This window comes from Chelonoidis abingdonii, chromosome 15, assembly GCF_003597395.2.
Source record: "Chelonoidis abingdonii isolate Lonesome George chromosome 15, CheloAbing_2.0, whole genome shotgun sequence".
Classification (NCBI taxonomy): Eukaryota; Metazoa; Chordata; order Testudines; family Testudinidae; genus Chelonoidis; species Chelonoidis abingdonii.
Window position 1 is genome coordinate 30,754,127 of NC_133783.1, and position 21,209 is coordinate 30,775,335.

The following is a 21,209-nucleotide window of genomic DNA, read 5'->3' on the forward strand; positions in this document are numbered from 1 at the left end:
ACTCTTTTGGCCACGAAAACAGTTACTGCAATCTATTTCTTAATGTTAATTGGTAATACCAACTTATCCTGCACCCCTAAAATACACAAGCTTGGAGGAGGAAAGATAGTGATAAGAGTTTTTGAGAGAGCACTTAATATGGTGTTTCAGAACACATGCATTTTTTGACTCGTGTAGAGGATGTGTGAAAGGTTGGCATGTGGTGTTTAAATCTCCAAGATTTGCTGTGTGTTGCCAATCTAGCCTTAGACAAACATTCTGGAGTTCAGTAGTATCCATTTAATATCTTGTTCTGTGAGGAGCTCAGGGATAAAAGAGCTTGATATCTTTCACATTTAGCCAGAAAAGTGTGAAATTGGCCTTGATCCTAAGGCATGGGTTATCCTATAGCAATATGAGAAGAAAATTAGTAACAGTGGTTATAATCCTATTAAAGCGTTGGAGGGTGCCCCATGTATATGCAAAGGTAAGATTTTTCCTTAAGGGTATGAGTAACCTATTAAGGGCTACAGAAGAAGAGCGGGACTGGCATGGCTAAGCCTCCTTCAATTTCAAACCAGGCTGGTGTATATGCAAAACCACTGGAGGGGAACTATCTTGCATCAGGAAGCATTTGGAATGCTGAGTAATAAAGATTTAAATCCCACACAAATTGCATGATAAGCTTTTTATTCAAGCAAAGAGTGACCGGGAGACCTTGAAAAGCAACAGACTAATGATATATGTCAATCTTAGATATTCATTTTGGCTATTTCTATTCTCCCCCAGCAAGGAAAGAGGGAAAAGATGCACCTCTCTACATCATTGGAAATTTCTTTTAATATATAGTCCATATCTATAGAAGCAACTTTATGAAGATTAGGACAAATCTTAACTACCGAATAAGTTATTTCATTGCACATTTTAAAGGGAAAATGCTGAAACTGAGAAGAAACTTTTTTTTTTTTTTTTTGGTGATTTATCCATTGCTTGTGATTTTTTCCAGTTAATGCAAAAAACAGAGATCTCCAAAAATGTCAACTACATTCAACTACATTAAATAATGACAGGATTAGTTAATTGCACAAGTTAACTGTGATTAATCAACAACCCTAAATTTAAGGTGTATAACCTTACTTTAAAGACATTTATGTCTCCACTAATATTGTAATACCACATCTCTAGGCTGCTATCTGTGTTTATACAGATTAGATACTGGTTAGTTTTGAGTGAATTTTTGCCTTCAACTGAGTCTAAGGGTGTCAGGTATACAAAAAGTTCTATAGTTAAATAGGTGTCTTCCAAAGTATATTTGTAACAGAAAACAAAAAAAAACCTCACAGACTTAAAACTAAGCCAATGTGGGCATGTTCAGATCCCTGACTGCTTCCGTTCCCTCTGTTTCTACCCTTCCTATATTATATAATAATATTCTAAACACAAATATATTCAAGTAATTTGATAAATCAAATATCAATTAGTACAAAATCTAAATATACATAAAAAAGTTTCATATCAGTTGTATGTCAGATGTCCTGTACAAATTGAATAACTAGTGCTATTTAAGGTTACATATCAGGAGTATGGATTGTTCCAAGGGAGTTGTGGTTAGACATAACATGATCCATCAGAGGTTCTAGTGAAGAGGTTCTGTCTAGCTGTGCAAGTTGTGATGATCAGTGCAGATAATACTACAATCAATAGATAGTGTGGTATCACCCAGTTTAGTGTTAATCTGTTACTCTCTCCAGTGCTACACAGTTGTTACTGCTCAGTTCCAAAAGGTGGTCAACGGAAGAGTTCAGCCTAGCTGGTTATCTGCTCGGAGTTGGAAGATTATATAAGTGAATATTACCATATCCACAAGAATACATACAAAAACAAACTGATTTCTAAATTTGTTGAGGTATGCTTTTCATGATGAGGAAAAAAAAATCTGCTATTTTTGGTCAAATCTGGTTTCAGTCTTTGAAGTGTCTGCCAAGTTTCAGAGCGGGGGGGTTCCAGAATCTTGTGAAGCCTGCTAAATCCACAGTGAAGGTGGAAGGGTACTTGGTGCTGCATCTGACAGTGGTCCCCCATAGGATTTGCTATATTCCATTGAATGCAGGGCTCTTTGTTAAGATCAGAGGAGAAGTAAGATAAAAAGAGAAATTCTGTGGCCCTTATACATAAGGTTAGAGCATTTCTGGCAGCATTCATTAACATTATTTTATCCTTGAACTCAGCAGCTTGAAGATGATGGGTCTGGGCCTGTCAGATTCCTGCCTTCTAGTACCAGGCAGCTGGTGGGCCCTTTCAATAACTAACAGCAGCTGGGGTCCATGGTGACATCTACCCCACACAAAGCAGAGCAGATTAAATGAGGTCAATTAACCTAATTGGCTCTCCCTTAGGTGCAGCCTGTGCTTGAAAGATTGATTGATGATGGAGCCCCCTGAGAAGGAACATGCAGGGCAGATATACAAATCAGGAAGCTGGCAGCAGAAAGGAGCTGAAAGGGAAGTGAGGTGTGTTTAAAGCTACAGAGCTGGATAGTCTGCAATTACTCCCTGGAAGGAAGGAGTTTGGACTAGGAAATCTAGAGAGCAGGGGAGTCACAACAGAAGTAAGAAGGAGTCCAGGGAAATAGCAAGCAGACCATAGTTGCTGGACATAGAGTCCTGGGACTGGAACCCAAAATAGCAGGCTGGGCCAGGTTCCTCTACCAACCATTGGGAAAGTGGAAGACAGCAGATCCAGTGGGGTTTTGATAGTCTGGAAAGGAAGGACTACACAGTGACCTGGCCAGAGGGCTAAGTCATGAAGAGGGAGCACCTGAGTTCCAGAGACAGAACAAGAGGGGAAACAGTGTGAGCAACTATTGGGTGGGGGTGGGGGTGGGGGTGAACAGACCTGGATGGAGTAATCCCCAGTGCAGCCAAGATGAGGCACTCTAGCGGTGAGTGAAGCCCATTACAGGGGCCAATTTAAATATGGTATGGAGCAGCTTCTGAAGAAAGCTGATACTATCTTTCCCCTGAGCAAACCATTTGGGATTTGATATCCCACACATCTTTAGAGAGGCCACAAATATCCTTTGAGATTGAATTCTGTCTGTCTGAGAAATTCTTTCAATCCCATGATATCCTAGGCTAGATTTTGCTGTGCTTCCCTTTTCAGCTGCTTCAGTGATTCAGGCTTAGGTTTTTCATTGCCTCACTTTTTCACTGGAAGCAGTTTGAAGATTATCCAGGAATCTAATTTACATTTATAACCAACTTATTCCCAATTTGCAAGGAAGTAATTATAAGAGATGAACTGATGTGTAGGGAGGTCTGGGACAAGGCAGATGTCTTCTTCACAGGTACTATACCAACTGTTTTGTTAATTCTAACCACCCATTTCTTTGCAGTCTTCTAATTCCAAGCCCTTAGCTTCCTCAACATTCTACCAGCGGAAGGTCTAGTTTAATCTGCCCAGGACTTCCAGTGATAACTACGCATTTCAGGAAAGCCTTTCCTCTCTAAACGTGAGATTCCTAGAAAGGTCCAACTTAGCCCCAGGGAGAAAGAAAGAACGAACAGTGGTGCTGTACCCCACCAACATATATTTCCAGAATTGACACTCAAACTGGGAACTTCAGTTCACTGTATTATTTCTCCTATAACTAACCCCAGGTGTAAATTCACAAACAGTAACTACTAATGCTGGAAAAGCTTTTAAGGAAAGGCTCTTTAAGAAAGACATTGTATAGGGATAACTTCACTTAAAATTTAACTCTTATCAGAGGACTTCTGCAATATGAGACATGCTACTTTGCAAGGGGTGCTCTTCAATACTTTTTACACAATTAAATCTTGTTTTATTACCATTTTGTTCTGTATGCCAATACAAATGTTTTCTGAGAATTAGTGATATCATCAGATACATCAACGTGCACTTAAAAGTTTAATGTTGCATTTCTATGACTAAGAAAAAGGCATGTATGTTACCTATTTCATCGATAAAAATGATGGAAGGTTGAAGTTTTACAGCAAGGGAGAAGACAGCAGCAGCCAGTTTCTGAGACTCCCCATACCATTTATCAGTCAATGTTGAAGGCTGGAGATTAATAAATCGACAACCTGCTTCCTTTGCTGTAGCTTTGGCAATCAGAGTTTTACCACAACCTGGAGGGCCATAGAGAAGTACTCCTGAAAAATAACAGTATTAGAGTTTTAAGGTCACTGGAAGGAAGGAAAGACCTCAATGTGACTAACATAGCAATGTATGAACTCAAATTCTATCTAGATTTCCCTCAGGCTGGCATCCAAGTACCTTTCAGTAACTACCACCAAACTCAATGTACACAATTGTCCTGCAATTATTCTATTGTCTTAATATTAAAAAAAAAGCAATAATTTCAAATTATTCAAGAGAGCTTTACCTTCGTTTCTTAGTGAAGAATTAATACATAACAGCTCTTTTTAAACTTAAGAAACATCTGAAGCTTTGTTTTGTGCCTATTACAGTTATAAGTAACACTCTACATTACTATGATTCAAACAAGCTAGTGGGGGGAAAAAATTCAGTTTGGTTACTCGGGGCATTTGCTAGGGCTTTGTTTATAGTCACTCTACCTTCCTGAAAAGACTTATGGGAAAAAAATGTCTGTAATGAGGTAGGGAAAGCCATACAAGTTATTTTAAAACTATTTTTTAAAAATTCCATGCATATTATTTAGAAGTACTTAATCTCAATTTTTTTTCTAAAATTAGTCAAACAGTTTATTACAGTTTCCTGTAGTGAACAGGTTTTCTTATTTAGTTAGATTTAAATGGGTGCTCTCTATAAACACAGCTGCAGAAGCTGGTGAGTTAGTTTTTTCTTAATTTAAATGTTTGAGGCTTTCTACATCTACATAAGGAAAATTACTTAAGAGATGTGTCTCCCAGCTTCATGATTTGAATGACTGATCAAATTGAGGGACATGGTCTGTTTGGAAGGTCTACATAAATACTCCTTTCATCATCTTATTAAAGCACATGACACAACACCAATTTTCCAGCCAAGATGAATTACTAACAGTGAACAATTTTCTATAAAACTGAAACATTTATTTCCAAGCAAAATGGAACTGAACTTTTTAAAGGGACAATTGATAAATAAATGTACACAGTAATTAATTATACAAAGAAGGCTTTCACATAATACAAAGCAAAGATGGAAGAGATCTTGTTGATAGAAAATAAGCCTTATACTCTTGTCCTCCTATCTAACTACTTAAATTTTGCTTGCATGTACCATGAGTACAAGGCAATTGTGACTAAGAACTTCAGTGGAGACAGTTCAACTTTACAATACTATAAATAAGAGCAGGTTTTTGACCTTCTCTCTCTTAGGTTGTGTTAAGTTGGCAGTGAATTTATGTAACTAAACACCAGAGAAGGAGGGATGAAGGGTCTACATAATCACACTTGCATTCCCTTATTGCCTGGATTACTGGAGATCTGGGTCCGGGTCAAAAGAGACCAGCAAAATTAGCTTGCAGTAAATCTTCTCATTTAAGGCCTTCGTTTTTATCAGTGCACTGCTATCCTTAGTAAGTGTGAAAACATTTCCAGGCATATACCATAGAGTTATATCTGATCTCAGCAAAAAGAACAAAACTAAATGTAAAGAGCACACAAAAAAAAAACCCCGCCACCAGAAATCCAGAATTAATGCACAAGTTGGATGTCTCTTGGAAATGTGTATTTGGATTGGTAGAATAAAAATCGACATTATATAATAACTGAAGACCGTTTGTGAAGTAGTGCAAAAATCTTAGACTAAACATAAACAAATGGTCATCTCACAAAAGAAATAAAAAGCCTCAGGCAATAAGCAAGAGGTGATTGTATAATGTCAATCCTCATAGTTAGGGTGATAGAAAAATACCATTCTGAGGAATTACACTTTAAATATCAGGCTGTGATTTGACCCTTCTCCTTAACACAAGGCTATTATTGATAATACCCAATTTGTCTGGAACAGTCATCTTGAAAGCATAAATTTTAAATAATTTTTTTTGTCCTAGATAGTCATTACAATTTTTGTTAATAAAAGAAACCACGGACAAGTTATATCTAGAACAGTGGTTCTCAAACTTTTGTACTGGTGACCCCTTTCACATAGCAAGCCTCCAAGTGCGGCACTCCCTCCATAAATTAAAAACACTTTTAAAATATATTTAACACCATTATAAATGCTGGAGGCAAAGTGGGGTTTAGGGTGGAGGCTGACAGCTCGCAACCTCCCATGTAATAACCCTGCATCCCCCTGAGGGGTCCCAACCCCCAATTTGAGAACTTCTGATCTAGAATGCTTTCTCCTTACCTTTTGGTGGCTGCAAGAGTCTGGAATTCTCAAACAAATGTTTCTTCTTGATGGGTAAAATGACTGTGTCCTTCAGATCTGTAATGACATCATCTAAACCTGCAATATCACTCCAGGTTACCTGATGTACAAAAACAGTATTGGAAAAAAAGTTAATGTATGTATCATACCCACAGCCAGCAAACATAACCCTGATTCCTAAATGGCCTCCAGGGAATCACTAAACAAACAACAAAAAAATGCAGTGTGCAATCTCATATTCAAAACCACATAAATTTAATTATTTTTATACATAATATAACAAAATGCAGAGAAAAATGCAGGTTTCTCTCTATGATGCAGTTAAGATTTCCTGGTAGAAAATTATTTTCCACTTGGGACAATGATGAGCTTTTAAAATTTCAAAGTTCTATATTTATGAAAATATAATTTCTAGTTGAAGGATAGATTTGACTATCAATGACACTATTAAGAGCTTCTATGTATCAAATGTTGCACTGTTTTATACATACATAAAGTTTCATACTTCTTATAGGAATAATGAGGGGAAAATGAGCAGTGAATATAGTGTCTTACATGCATGCTAAGAGGGTCTACTAGATGTGCGGCAATGCTCATTTCATATTCAGTAAGCTTGACATTTTTCACCCCAATCTGCTTCATTAGTTTTTCTGCCTAGAAAGAGAGAACAGAAGCCATGAACATTAGAGAAAGAAAATGGTTAAATAGTTTAAAACCAGACTTTAAGCAGTTGCTATTTTGGGGGTTGGAAGTTAGGAGCTAGAAATGAGATAGGAAGTCATTCGTTCAATATGGCTTGAGTCCTTTGCAATAAAAAGGCATTACTGTCCATCTACTCAGTGGCCTATGTGAAGCTAATTCGTGGTCTCTGTTTCCAACAAATGTCACATCAAAAAATTACATAGACAATACTCTGAGTGCCACTCACAGCAGACACATTCAAGACTGAAAAGCCATAAAAATCCTGCTTTGACTCAGTCCTTCAGAACTGGCACATTAATGGGTGGTGGCTACCACTTCCCACAGCTCCCATTGCCTGGGAATGGGGAACCACGGCTACTGGGAGCTGCAGAGGGCCGTGCCTGTGGACAGTCAACATAAACAAAATGTCTCACAGCCCATGTTCAGATTACCCTGATGGGCTGCATGCCGAAGGTTGCCGATCTCTGCAGTAGGGGGTACTCCTCCCTCTGCCTGTATAAAAGCACTGCCCCAGCAGTATAAAGAAGTTTGCATTAAAGATGCAGTTTGTTAAATGATGCTGGAGAGCAGTCCTGACCATTTCTTATCAAACAAAGAACCTATGAAAGGAGTTAACTCTAATTAGTCTGGCCAAGATGATGGGGTAAGTATACTCCATTTATCTAGAGGTCCTTTGCACCAAGGCACTATGTAAAATACAAAATTGCAGTTGGATATGCTAGTGTTCACTTCCTGTCTTAAACCAGGGCTTGAAAAATTTATACCACTTACTAATCAAAAGACTAAACTTTAGATAGATGCAAGAGACTTAGGAGGGAGGAAATGAAATAGCCAGGTCCAGGTTACCCCACTGCTTCCCAGAAGGACCAGGAATGGGGAGAATGTGGGATTGCTACTAGGGTGCTATAGACAGATTCTGCTTGAAGACTATCAGCTTCTGGTTAGTAGGTGATGAAATTTAAAACTCCAACCACTCTACCCCTTGAGAAGGCTTTTGTCTCTGTCTCTTCCCTCCTGTCCAGAGCATCTTAGCTGCTGTAGAGAATCATAGAAATGTAGGTCTGGAAGGAACTTCAAGAAGTCTTCAAGTCCAGCCTTCTGAGTTGTGGCAGAACCAAGTAAACTTATACCATTCCCTGACAGATGTTTGTCCAACCTGTTCTTAAAAATCTCCAATCATGGCGATTCCACAACCTCTCGAAGCATAATCCAGATCTTAGCTACCCTTTTAGTTAGCAAGTTTTTCCTAATATCAAACCTAAATCTCTCTTGCTGTAGAGTAAGCTCAATACTACTTATCCTTTCAGTGGATATGAACAATTGATCACTGTCCTTTTTTTTTTTTTTTTAAACTGCTCTTAACATACTTGGGAGACTTATCAGATCTGCTCCTCCCCCTCACCCCCCTTCTTAAGAAGAAACATGCTCAGGTTTTTAACCATTCCTCAAAGGAAACCTGACCTAAACCTTTTATCATTTTTGTTGCTCTCCTCCTGATTCACTCCTAAAGTGTGGTGCCCAGAATTGGACACAATACTCCAGCTAAGGTCGCACCAGTGCTGAATAGAGCAGGACAACTACCTCCCATGTCTTATATGACACTCCTGTTAATACACCCCAGAAATAGATTAATTTGCAGCTGCATCACAACGTTGATACAATCTGTGATCTACTATAACCTCTTTTCAGCATACTTCCAGCGGGCCAGTTATTCCCCATTTTGGAGTTGTGCATTTGAATTTTTTCCTTTGTAAGTGAACTACTTTGCACTTGTCTTTACTGAATTTCGTCTTGTTGATTTCAGAACAATTCTCCAATTTGTCAAGATCATTTTTAATTATAATCCTGTCCTCCAAAGTGCTTGCAACCACTCCCAGTTTGGTGTCATCTGCAAATTGTATAAGCATACTCTCCACTCCATTATCTAAGTCATTCATGGAAATATTGACTAGTGTCAGAGCCAGAACTGACTCGTCTGGGACACCACTAGATATGCCACGCCGCCCTCCCCTCCCATTTGACAGCAAACCATTGATAACTACTCTTTTAGCTAGTTGTGCACCCATCTTGAAATCATTTCATCTGGACCACATTTCCATACTTTGCTTATGAGAATGTCACATGGGACTGTGTCAAAAGCCTTATGAAAATCAAGACATATCATAGACAGCTTTCTCCCTATCTACCAGGCAATAAACCTGTCAAGGAACAAAATTAGGTTGGGTTTGGCAAGATTTGTTGACAAATCCATGTTAGTTATTCTTTATCCCCATTGTCTTAAAGTGCTTATGAATTAATTGTCTAATAATTTGTTCCAGTATCTTTCCAGGTGTCAAAGTAAGGCTGGTCTGTCATTCCCTGGGCCCTCTTTGTTCCCCCTTTTAAAAGACAGGTACTCTGTTTGCCCTTCTGCAGTTTTCTGGGACCTCACCCGTTCTCCAGAAGTTCTCACAGATAATTGCTAAGGACTCCTAGATGGCTTCAGCTAGCTCCTTAAGTACCCTAGAATGAATTTCATTAGGCTCTGCCGACTTGAATACATCTACCATATCTAAATACTCTAAACTGGTCTTTTCTATTTTGGCTTGCATCCAGTCTCCCTTGTTAATATTTCTTGTGTTGAGTATCTGCTCACCATTAACCTTTTTAGGGAAGACTGAAGCAAAGTAGGCATTGAACATCTCAGCTTTCTTGATGTCATCTGTTATTAGCTCTTCTTTTCCCGCTAAGTAGAGGACTTACACTTTCTCCTTCCTTCCTTGTGCTCCTATGTATTTAAAGAACCTCTTCTTATTGCCTTCTGTCACTTGATAGGTGTAACTCATGTGCTTTAGCCTTTCTATTTTCATTCCTACATGATGGTGCTATTCCTTTGTACCCCTCTTTAGCAATTCATCCACGTCTCCACATTTTTTTGTAGGATTCCTTTTTGATTTTTTCAGGTAAATAGCTCCTGATGGAGCTACACTGGCTTCTTATTATTCTTCCCATCGATCCTACATCTGCTACATTAACTCAAATTCCCCCAAAGCTGCAGCAGTACCAGAGAATTAGACTGTTTCTTTAGTTTTACAGCTGCTCACAAAGTTTCAAACAGCAGCAGTGAGACAGAGTATTAATTTCACCCTGCTGCTAATTAAGCAAAGCTATTAGCAGCATAAAAGGTATTGTAGCTGTCTGCAGACTTGAGGAAGACAACACTGCATCACTTTACATTTGGAAGGTTTTCACAACCATATGAGCTAGAAAGTTGATTTTAAACTAAAGTTTAAATTTTGCAGACATTGACAGTTTAGGCCATAATACCTGCCAAAGAAATGTTCCCACTGACTTCTACTGAGTGGGTTCTTTCAATCCCTGTCCTAAATGTGCTTCAGCAGTTGGTGAAAGTGCTCTTAGAAAGCAAAAAAAATTGAAAGTTTGGTCTTACCTGTTTCTGGGCTTCCACTTTTTGCTTCCTGGTTGGATCAATTGCATCTACCATCCATTTAATGGTAAAATAGGTTACCGCACCAAATATCGTCAAACGGAAAATTAAACCAACAACTTCATTCCGACTCAGGGGGCGAGAAAAGGCTTCAGCATGAACCATTTTGATTTAATACTAAACAGAAGTCAGAAGAAAAAAAGCTTTAGCCTTGAAAAATATGCACTTTATTTTCTTTAAAAAACATTTTAGAAATATTTATCCACTTATGTAACAGTCAGACTATTTTTACAGTGGTGGCACAAGCTTATATGTAACTTCTTGCTAAACTAATTAGTTAAATCTGGAACTAAACAACTAAAGGACACACTTGTGATTGACAATATGTAAACTTATGATCATCCTCAAACTGGAAACAGAAGGACAAAAATAAGAACGGAAAGGGTTAAATGCTTAGTCAACATCTGGTTTCATTTTCACCTCTGTTAAAGTACAAAAGACAACCAGTTGAATCCTTGCTTCTGTATTTTAATGTATTCAGCAAGGTCCTCATTTCAGAAAAGTTGTTTCCTAAAAATTGTGTCTTCCTTTCAACCATACAATATCTTACTAAAAGGAACATGCCACATTTTAGTTTCAAGTTTAGCCCATTCCTATTCAAGCCTGCTGTTTTACTGCTGTGATTTAACAACATCAAAAAATGTTGACTCAAAATGACAAGGAAAAGAACTGCCTGTTTATATCTTTCTTTAACACAGTATTTCAAACTTCTTCCTCTACTACTTTTGTATGTGTCTCACTGTCACATTTTTAAGACCTGTAGTCCACATTTGGGTATTAGAAAGTAGAGAATTGTAGGTTGGATCCATTACAAGACATCTGTACTCTTGATTTGTAGAGTTCCCCAGAAGGCTGTAAATGCTGGCTTTGTAGCAGACTTAACTACAGTATTTTCTACTGCTGGCTTCTCTGAAGCCAACCTTTACCACTTGATAAAGTTCCTTTAGGTGATGCAGTCTCCACCATATGGAGAAGTGTGACACCATATGGAGAAGTAATAAATTCTCCTGGTCCTAACATGTAAAAAATCATCAGATTTGGAATCTGGGGGTCAGTGCAAGGATACCATCTATGGATATGTCTACATTACAGCAGCACAGCTATGGTGCTGCACCTATTCTGGAGTAGTGTGGACTCCTCCTACATCAACAGAAGAGGATTTTTTTCCATCGATGTAGGTAATCCACCTCTGAGAGGCAGTAGCTAGGTCAGTGAAAGAATTCTTCTGTTGACCTAGCTGCTTCTCCAGTGAAGGAAATCTCAATTTAATGGCATCACATGGTTGCAAAATTTCACAGCCCTCAGCAAGGCAGCTTGGTCAATGTAGTTTTTAGGTGCAGACCAGGACTATGTGCTACTGAACTAGGAGGGTCTCAAGTCTGCAAACTTTCAGCAGCCTCATTCAACCACTGATGCCTTCCTTTTTAGGGCAATGGTCGCCAATCTGTCGATCCTGGGGACTTCTCCCAGTCAATCGCAATCTCTGGTCGCTGCGGTGCAGCAGAGCTCCCTGCCTGCCGCGGCCCCACGGCCTGGAGGAAGGGACCAGGGCTCTCTACGCACTGCTCCTACCTGCAAGCACCACTCCCACAGCTCCCATTGGCCACAGTTCCCTGTTCCCAGCCAATGGGAGTTTTGTGGGCAGCACGCAGTGCCACGTGCCTCCCTCCCCCACCCAGGGGCCACAGGGGCATGTTGGTCCCTTCTGGGAGTGGTGTGGGGCTGCAACAGGCAGGGCGCCTCCCTTAGCCTCGCTGCGTCGCTGACAGAGGTAACCCCAACCCCTCCTGGAGCCAGTACTCCAGACCCCCTCCTGCACCCCAAACCCCTGCCCCAACCCGGAGCCCCCTCCTGCACCCAAACACCCTCTCAGATCTTGTACCCCTCACCCGCTCCTGCATACCAACTCCTGTCCCAGGCTCAGCCCAGAGCCCCCTCCCACACTGCGAACTCCTCGTCCCCAGACCAAAGCCAACACATCCCCTCCCAAACTTCTGCCCCATCCCGGTTAGAGTGAAGGTGGGGGAGAGCAAGCAACAGGGGGGCACCCTTTGCGGAGCAGGGTGCCTCAGGAAAGATCCTGGGTTGCCCTTAAATTCAAAAAGTGATCTTGGGTATAAAAAGATCGGAGACCAGTGGTCTCAGGTGACGGAGTAAGAGATCCTTTAGCAACATGTACCATTTCTGCTGCTCCATGGCTGAGTTCCAAACTGAGCTGACAGCCAGGGCCAAACTGGATGATTTAGAACCAAAGTACTCTTATTCTTTTCCCTATCCTGGCTAACTGCTATTCAGTTATACATGCAAAGATCCTGCACTCATGTTAAGACGGTGATGCCATTCCGTTCTGCGTGACTGCCCGAGATGGATTCAGCAGACAGCAATAAAAAAAACACTACAGTTCAATGCCTACCAGAGGACTGCTAGAGCTGGCTAACATGTTCTAATACCGATCACTAAAAAAATTTTTTAAACTCTTTTAAGGTCATCTTTACTTCTAGGAATATGTTTTACTCTTAAATTTCCAAGTATATACTTACACATGAGATAAAGTCTGCCTTTTTAGGAGATTAACTCATTAGAATCATGTAGACAGTTTGATTTTGTTAAAACTTGGTTTGCTGAAGCAAAGGGAATAAAAATAATCACTCAACACCAAAGAATCTCCAATAAGATGCTTATTTAGCAATCCCTGCATGATCAAATCGCTTGCAGTGAAATACTACACTATAAGAAAAGCTTTTAAATTGAAAACTGGCTTTTTTGTTAGTTTTTCTAAACTATATCTCTACCTCGATTTAACGCAACCCGATATAACACGGTAATGTAGTGCTCTGGGGGTGGGGGGGGGGAAGCTGCGCACTCTGGTGGATCAAAGCAAGTTCAATATAACATGGTTTTACCTATAACGCGGTAAGATTTTTTGGCTCCCGAGGACAGCGTTATATCGAGGTAGAGATGTATTTTAAGACCTTTTGCCCAGTGTATTTTAGTGGATTTTTCTGTCAGTTCACTGATAAGAGTTGGACCTTTGATTAACTGTTCTAAGAAAGTTTTGTCTGACCAATGGCTGCATTTTAATTTTGTTTGTTGTTGCACCATTCTACCTGCCTGTACAAGAGCCCTCTACAAGCATACAAAACTGGGCAGCTGCTCTGGTTTCTCTTGCTCTCCCAAGACATACTTTGCTTATCTTCTCATAAAAAAAAAACAAAAAAAACCCCACTCTCTCCATGGACTTCTTTGCAAGAGCAAATGCTCCTCTTTTCAAGATGTAAGCTGAGTGCTTTTATTCAGGGACCTTCCCTCTCTTTCATTTGCTATATTTTCCAAACTTCTCTTGGAATCATAGAATACGAGAGTTGGAAAGGACCTCAGGAGGTCATCTAGTCCAACCCCCTGCTCAAAGCAGGACCAATCCCTAAAGGGCCCCTCAAGGATTGAACTCACAACCCTGGGTTTAACAAGCCAATGCTCAAACCACTGATCCCTCCCCTCTTTCCATCATCCCCTCTTTAACCAGCAGGTATGAGTGCCAAAATCATTGGTAATCAAGTCTTCAGAATCTGTCACAGTAATACCAATCACCTCAATACAGTCCTTGGCTATCTTAAATCCTAATCCCTAAACAGGCCCCCTGGCTCGCTTATAATGGAAGTCTCCATTAAGTTACACACAATTTCTTACATAAATGTAAAAAAAAGGTACTAAAAAAGTGTCATTTCTCTTTCCGATTGTTGTTTCATTCACTATAAATAACATTGTTTTTATTGTGGCAAAATTGTCTGAAAAGATTCAGAGACCACACCAAGGACATTAGGAGGTCACAAGATTGGAGAAGAGGTTACAGCATGCTTTCTCTGCTTTTAAAACATCCAGTGTCTCTCATGGGACTCTCCCCAGATAATCTGCCCAATATCAAAAGCATATGAAGACTATAGGATATACACTAGAGGGCAGGTACAGTAGCATAAACTAACATTTCATGCAAAGAACCACTGCTTTTTGCATGTGCACTTTAGTCAATGAGGAAAGGGTTTAAGGTCATAGAAAACTCGGCCAATACATGTTAAAAATATGCTCCATAGGAGAACTGGTCATTCAACATGCGCTGTTTGGAAGCATGTATGTGCACTGAACAGTTAAATTAGCTATACCAATTCTGCTTAGACTGTCAGTAAAAAAGTGATAAAAATAATACAGTGGTACATAAGACCATGTTGAATTTTAATCCTAATAACTCAGTCAAATCAAAACATGTTTTTCATCTGACTCTTTACAAACATTTCAAATTAAGGCCTATTTTTCTGCCAATTTCAGCTTTTTATCTCCCAGCTGTTATGGCATCTCTACCCCGATATAACACAACCAGATATAAAGCGGGTTAGCATTCAAGGCAGTAAAGCTCTGAGCAGCGTGTTAAGGGTGCCGGGCCAAACCGGGGCCGAGGGCTTTGATAAGGGGAAGAGGGTCTTGGGGGCAGTCAGGGGCTTCCTCCTCACCCCCCAGAGTCTGGGGGCAGGAGCTGTGGGAGGGCACTTTTGGGGGCACCGCAGTCCTAGAGTGGCCCGGGGGATTAGCATGTCTCTCGGGGAAGGGGGTTTGGGAGAAGGGGTCCCCCCCGCACTCACCAGCAGTGGTGCCGCCAGGGAGTGCGGGGAGGTTGGGGAAAGGACGCCCTCTGTACTCACCGGTGGCGGGAAGCGGAGCAGCCCAGCCCCAGCCTGCTCCACCCCGCCAGCTCTCAGCCATGGTGCTCCACTTCCCGCCAGGCAGGTGAGTGCAGGACCTTTCCCCAGCTGCCCCACAGCGACACGGTGAGTGCGGGGGGCATCCTTTCCCCAACCTCCCCGCACTCACTGGCAGCGGGAAGCAGAGCGCCACAGCTGGGAGGTGGCAAAGTGGAGCAGGCTGGGGCCAGGCTACTCCGCCTCCCACCGCTGCTGGTGAGTGCCTGTCGGGGGTGGGGTGGGGGTCGATAGGGGTCGGAGCAGTCAGGGGACAGGAGGGTTGGGTAGGGGGTGGAGTCCTGGGGGTGATCAGGGACAGGGGTCTCTGGAGGGAGCGGTCAGGGAACAAAGAACGGAGGGGAGCAAAGCAAGTTCAATATAACGCAGTGAGATTTTTTTTGTCTCCCCAGGACTGCGCTATATCCGGGTAGAGGTGTACTTTAAAAAAAAACAAAAATCCCAGGGAGAGATTTGTTTTTATCATTGGTAAATGTATATTTTCCCCCACCTCTCCTTATCTGGAAACTGTCAAACCACTTTTTGTTCTTATTTTACACATGCCCAAGATCACCAGTTCACCTTCAACCAAAGTCTAAACCCAGAGTATTTTGATCTAATACAAAAAATCTTGATAGCGTTTGGGTGAGCTAAAGGATTCTCTCAAGCAACATGTAGACTCTTCCCAGCAGGGTGGATTTGACTTAAATCATTAGTCAGGAAGACTCAATTTAATCATGGATTTCTACATAAAAGTGCATTCTTGTTCATTGTTATAACCTTAATACATATTCTTCAAAATTCAGAGAGAGATGAGCCCCAAACTGGGTCTCTTAAGGCCTGCTGCTATTATAGGTTTTCCCTTCCAGTGAGAGAATGGTATAGTCAATCTCAAATCAATGAAGGCTATGCTCAGAAAGACCTCACGACTTCTAGAATACACTGCTCAAACAGTTTCACTTTTGTTTCTACAGCCTGTCCCTTCCTTCTCCCATTTATTTTGACTTCTCCTTGTCCTGATCTATTCCGCCCAATTTAAATAAAAAATTCCATTTTTTTAAACCACTGATTTTTATCCGTGCTGTTTCCCACCTAGTGTGACCATCATAGGCTGATCACCAATGTGGGCCTACACTGTCCATTCACGCCAAAATTGGTAAGCTAGAAAAACACAAAAGCAGCAGAGTGGGGAGATGTCAGGTCTATTCCTAGCTCGACTGCAGACCACCTATGCAACCCTGTGCAAATAATTTAATCTCTACAGACTTCAATTCCCTATCCACAAAACAGAAGCGACAGGGTATTGGGACGATCCCAGAGTATAAAGTGCTTTAAAAACTGAAGACAGAGGAGACTATAGGCGCACAGTATTCTCGCCAGTCACTGAAGGGCACTAGCGCTGGCACCTCTTGAGCAAGGTGGCTGCTGACTGCGGAAGCAACACTGACTGCCCAGAGAGGGCCCGGAATGACCTCTGGAGCCCAGGGGCAGAGGCGGGCGAGAAATGATGCAGTAGGAGGGCAGGGACTGGAGCACCGGCCCCTGGCGGCTGGGGCAGGAGCATCCAGGCCCGGGGGCAGCCCCGGCGATGCAGTGGCGGGCAGGAAGCACCGTCCCGCTCTCCCTCCCCCCCCCTCCCCCGAGCCGCGGGTTAACAGGAAGCGCTAGTAAGTGCAGGACTCCCCGCCCCGGCCCACAGCCCGCTCCGCACGGGACACTCACCCCGAGCCAGGCGCCAGCGTGAGGCGGCGGGTCACGGGCGGCGCGCACCAGCCAGAAGGAAGGAAGCAGCCGGCCTCGGCGGCGAGTGCCTGTTAAACTCCCTCCCCCAGCCCTGCAGCAGGCGGCTCCGCACAAAGGTTCCGCCTTGGCCGGCCGCGCACGGTGGGCAGCTAGGCTGGCTTCTCTCCGCCAGAACCGACAGCTGGAAGCTGACGCAGACCCTGCTGCTGCCCATAGGGAACTGTCGGCCTCAGGGATCCCGGCAGCTGCCCCCCGCTGTGGGGCTCGGCGTCGCCCCAGGCCGCTCGGCCGAGGCCCTTTCTCCGCCGAAAGGCGGGACAACCTTGGGCTGCGAAATGATGCCTCTGCCTCCCCGGCAAGTCACGCTGCCCCCGCGCTGAGGGGGAACCGGCCCCGCCGCGGCAGCCTGGTTCTGCGCGCTAATCGCTACAGCCTCGGCCACCAGTTCTCTGCCCGGCGCTCGCCGTTCCGCGGCATATCGCTGGGACAGCCCCAAAGCCGCACTACCCGCTGCGCCCTGAGGTGCCCCAGCCCCGCCTGCCAAAGTCCCCTGCTCCCGGCGACAACAGTTCCGCCTTTTTCAATATACAACTCAGTTAAATCTAAACGTACGGTCAAATGTAAATAGTACAAGTGCTGCTGCAATAATTGAATAATTCACTGTCACATTTAATTGCATAAATTTAAATAGTACGTGGAACTGCTGCGGAATTTAGCTCTGACTTGGTGCAGAACACACCCAGCCTTGATTACTGTCCACGTTGTATGGATTAAAAAATGTAGGCCCAGAGAGAGAAAATTAGTTGTTGAAGGTCACATACGAAGTAAGTGACAGGGCTGGGAATGTTCTTTCCTAGTCCTCAGTTCTAGCATCAATATACCAACATGCTACTTTCCTAATGCAATACCTATGTTTTCATACAGCTAAGTGCAAGCTGCTTGATATAGATCAACTAATCTACTCAGAACAAGCAGTTAGAGGTATATAAATTATTAATGATTATGTCTCTGATCCTCTGACTCTTTTACATGCTTAACTTTATGCACAAGTACTCTCATTGACTTCATTGGTGTTCCTCATGCTCATAATTTTAAGCAGATATATAAATCTTTTTAAGACTGGGACCCATTATATTTGAGCTCTGTCTTATCACATGGAGAAAAATGGATGCCATAAGCATGCTTCAGCTAACTGGCTTCCCAAATAATATGGGATAGATCCTTAGCTTATTGATTTCAAAGGAGTTATGACAATTTACACCAGCTGAGGATCTTCCCTATTTAACTTCTAATTTAAAATTGACTGAATTATTATTCCAAGTGAAGATATAGTAGCTTTATGCTAAAAGTACAATAATTATATGATTACAAACTATAATACCCCAATAAATAAAAAATGAATCTTATTCCAAGTACAGAAAATGTGTATTTTAGTTTGTCACCAACTTCACTTCTAAGGTTTGACAGTCATCTATCAGATTCTTCTAACATTACTCTCCCATCTTTCAAAAACATCAGATTGTTTTGATTCTTCGTCTACCCAAAAAGGAATGTGTCCGTATGGTTCACTCCCAAATCCATCAGTGACACTCTTAGGATTAGGCATGATGGGGTAGGGTAGCTTGTCAAGAGCAAGATTATCCCCAGCGGAGAAGCATTCTGCTCCAAAAGAATTTCTATCTCCTGGCTCAGAACCAAAATTCACATCTCCTATTTGATAATGTAATTCCGGGTTGGGCACATTTGTTATTGTTAATATTATCCTCATTTCTCTGGTTTTGATAAAGGGAAGAGACTTGAAAAATATGTCTGTGGTTTTCTGACCAAAAAAAGGATATAGTTTTTATGGAAGAGGTTTAACTTGGTGGATCTGAGTGGATTGAAGGTTACAGCATCAAATCTCCCTAAGATTTTATATAGCTAGTGATATATAAAATTTAAGGAAACTACTGAATCAAGAAGCATTTATTATTTGTTTTTTAATTTACTGCCTCAGCTGTCTGTTTACCGCAGGACCATCTACTAGTTTAAAAAAGTAAGGGTAAAAAGTTAAGATTTTAATACACTTACCTTCTGTGTTAGTTATATATGCTAAATATACCTAAAAAGAAAGGTCTGAGTAGGTCTTGCCTTGAGTAAAAACTGTCCATGCCTTTTAGATACAGTTGCTGTGTAATACTTCTTGAAGTCTGAAAGATGAACTAGTGAAAATCATTTTTGTCTTTCTTCACTCTTCTTCATACCCCTACCCCACTCCAGTCTTTTCTTCTGGTCCAAATCTTAAATTCTGTACAATTGTTATAACTTAGATAATTTTTTCACATTGTGTGCCTACCCAACAGCCACATAATACAACAGGTGTAAAATCAACAAAGTGCACATATTAAACAATAGGCGTCTGACCAGCACATGCATAATAATAATACAATAGCTGTCTGACAAGCAAAACCATAATAAAATAGTTGTGTGACCAGAATGCATAGCAAAAACAGTTTAACACTTCAAACACCTTATTAGTATAAAAACATTTCCTAGCGTTAAGTGGATACTCAGTACCACACATGTAAACAATTCTAATTTGGTAATACAAAACTATTTTACTAGCAGAGAACAAATATTTAATATTAATAATGAACAAACAAACTGGTGATATAGCTTATGTATCTTGTAACCTACTTAGTTTTATTCAAACTTTCCAGAAAAAATATTCATCTTTATTCAGACCCACACTATGAGAAGTATCAGTTAAAAAGCATTTTTGACGGAAGTTGAAAGGGGGAAACAGGGACTTGCAATAGAAGGTTTCTTACAACCTTAACAATATACATTTCATTATTGCCTTTTAATTGAAAAGACAACATAAGTGAGAGTTAACAAAGGTTCTTTAGTGTGACCTTTACAAATCTCTCTCCATATTGCTTTGGGGGTGGAATAATGACCTCAGATCTGGGATTCATCAGTCATGAAGTAAGGAAGTGTGGTTTGAAATGTTAATTCTCAATTCCCACAAACGCAGATCGATAGATGAGGCATAAAATGGTTCCAGATGCTGCAGTTTCCAAACTATTCATCTGTGCTCACTTTTTTCTCTCTCTATAACCTGGAGCAATTTTACTGTAAGTAGGCCACCTGCATTCTCAGATTTACCTGAATATGGAAAAATGCCCTTGAATGTGTTTGGAAAATGGTGGGTTGACCCTTAATCTCATTTCTAAAAATCTGAAAAAAAGATGGGTTTCTAACCCTAAAAGCAAGCAGCTTGACTAAGTGATCAGTGCAAATATGTATGGAAAGATTACTTTTGGAAGATACCTCATTAAATGAAATTGTCATTACAGGTTACAGGATCTTCACTCTTCCATTTCACAAGTACTCTGTTAGAAGGCGGACTGGAACCCTTCCAGTATAATTTAAATAAAGGAAAAAATGGTCTTGCAGCAAAAGCACAGAACAGTGAGCCAGGAGATTTTGGCTCTTTTCCTGGTTCTGACCTGATGTCTTGTGTGACCTTAGGCAAGTTAGTAATCATCTTTTCAGCTTTAGCCTGATAGGCAAAGTGGTGGTGAGGAGATCTAACTTAGGGGTCTTGTGATGCTTAACTCATTAACATTTGTAAAATACTTGAGATCCTCAGATGGAAAGTGTTATATAAGTAAGTGGAAAGTATATTATTTATTAACTACACTGGGAGAAAGCTTTTCCTTTAGGAGTTCATTTTTTTAATGAAATAACCATTTTAATACTTACCCCCTAATGTCTCATGTCTCTCATGGAGCCCTGAGGACCTTTCTAATTTATTATTGTGCTTTTCACCAACCTTCTACTTTTGGTGCCTTATGTCATAATTCTGCTCAAAGACAAGTATATGGAACTCCCTTTAGAACTGCAGCTGCTGTAAGGTGCCTTTCAGGACTGGATCAGCACCCAGTGCCCCAAGGACCAAGGAGCCATAAAAATGTGACTTACAGCTTTCTTTGCAGCCTCTTCTTCCTCCCCTCCCCGCCAGTCTACATTGGGCATCAGACAGCCAGTCCTGAAAATGTGGACCACTATTCCTCAGTTGTTATCTGCAGTTCGAATACCTGTTAGAAATTCAGATTTTTTTCCCTCGGTTTCCTAGGTCTTTAAGATTATTATTCATCCACCAAGAAGCTACAGTGATAGCTCCTGCTATTTACTCTTGTATCTTATTCTACTTAGGCATTATTTTC

At 41.3% G+C, this 21,209-nt stretch overlaps 1 protein-coding gene across 1 annotated transcript in view; it reads right to left on the reverse strand.

The window, feature by feature from the left end:
• Nucleotides 1-17,516, reverse strand: part of ATAD1 (ATPase family AAA domain containing 1) — a 31,567-nt gene extending 14,051 nt beyond the window's left edge. The window contains exons 1-5 of the mRNA XM_032770283.2: nucleotides 16,978-17,516; nucleotides 10,472-10,645; nucleotides 6,895-6,993; nucleotides 6,319-6,439; nucleotides 3,954-4,154 (exon numbers count right to left, since the gene is read on the reverse strand). Of these exons, the coding sequence (XP_032626174.1) occupies nucleotides 3,954-4,154; nucleotides 6,319-6,439; nucleotides 6,895-6,993; nucleotides 10,472-10,633 (583 nt within the window). The 5' untranslated portion in view covers nucleotides 10,634-10,645; nucleotides 16,978-17,516. The remainder of the gene's footprint in view (nucleotides 1-3,953; nucleotides 4,155-6,318; nucleotides 6,440-6,894; nucleotides 6,994-10,471; nucleotides 10,646-16,977) is intronic.
• Between the last annotated feature and the right edge of the window lie 3,693 nt (nucleotides 17,517-21,209).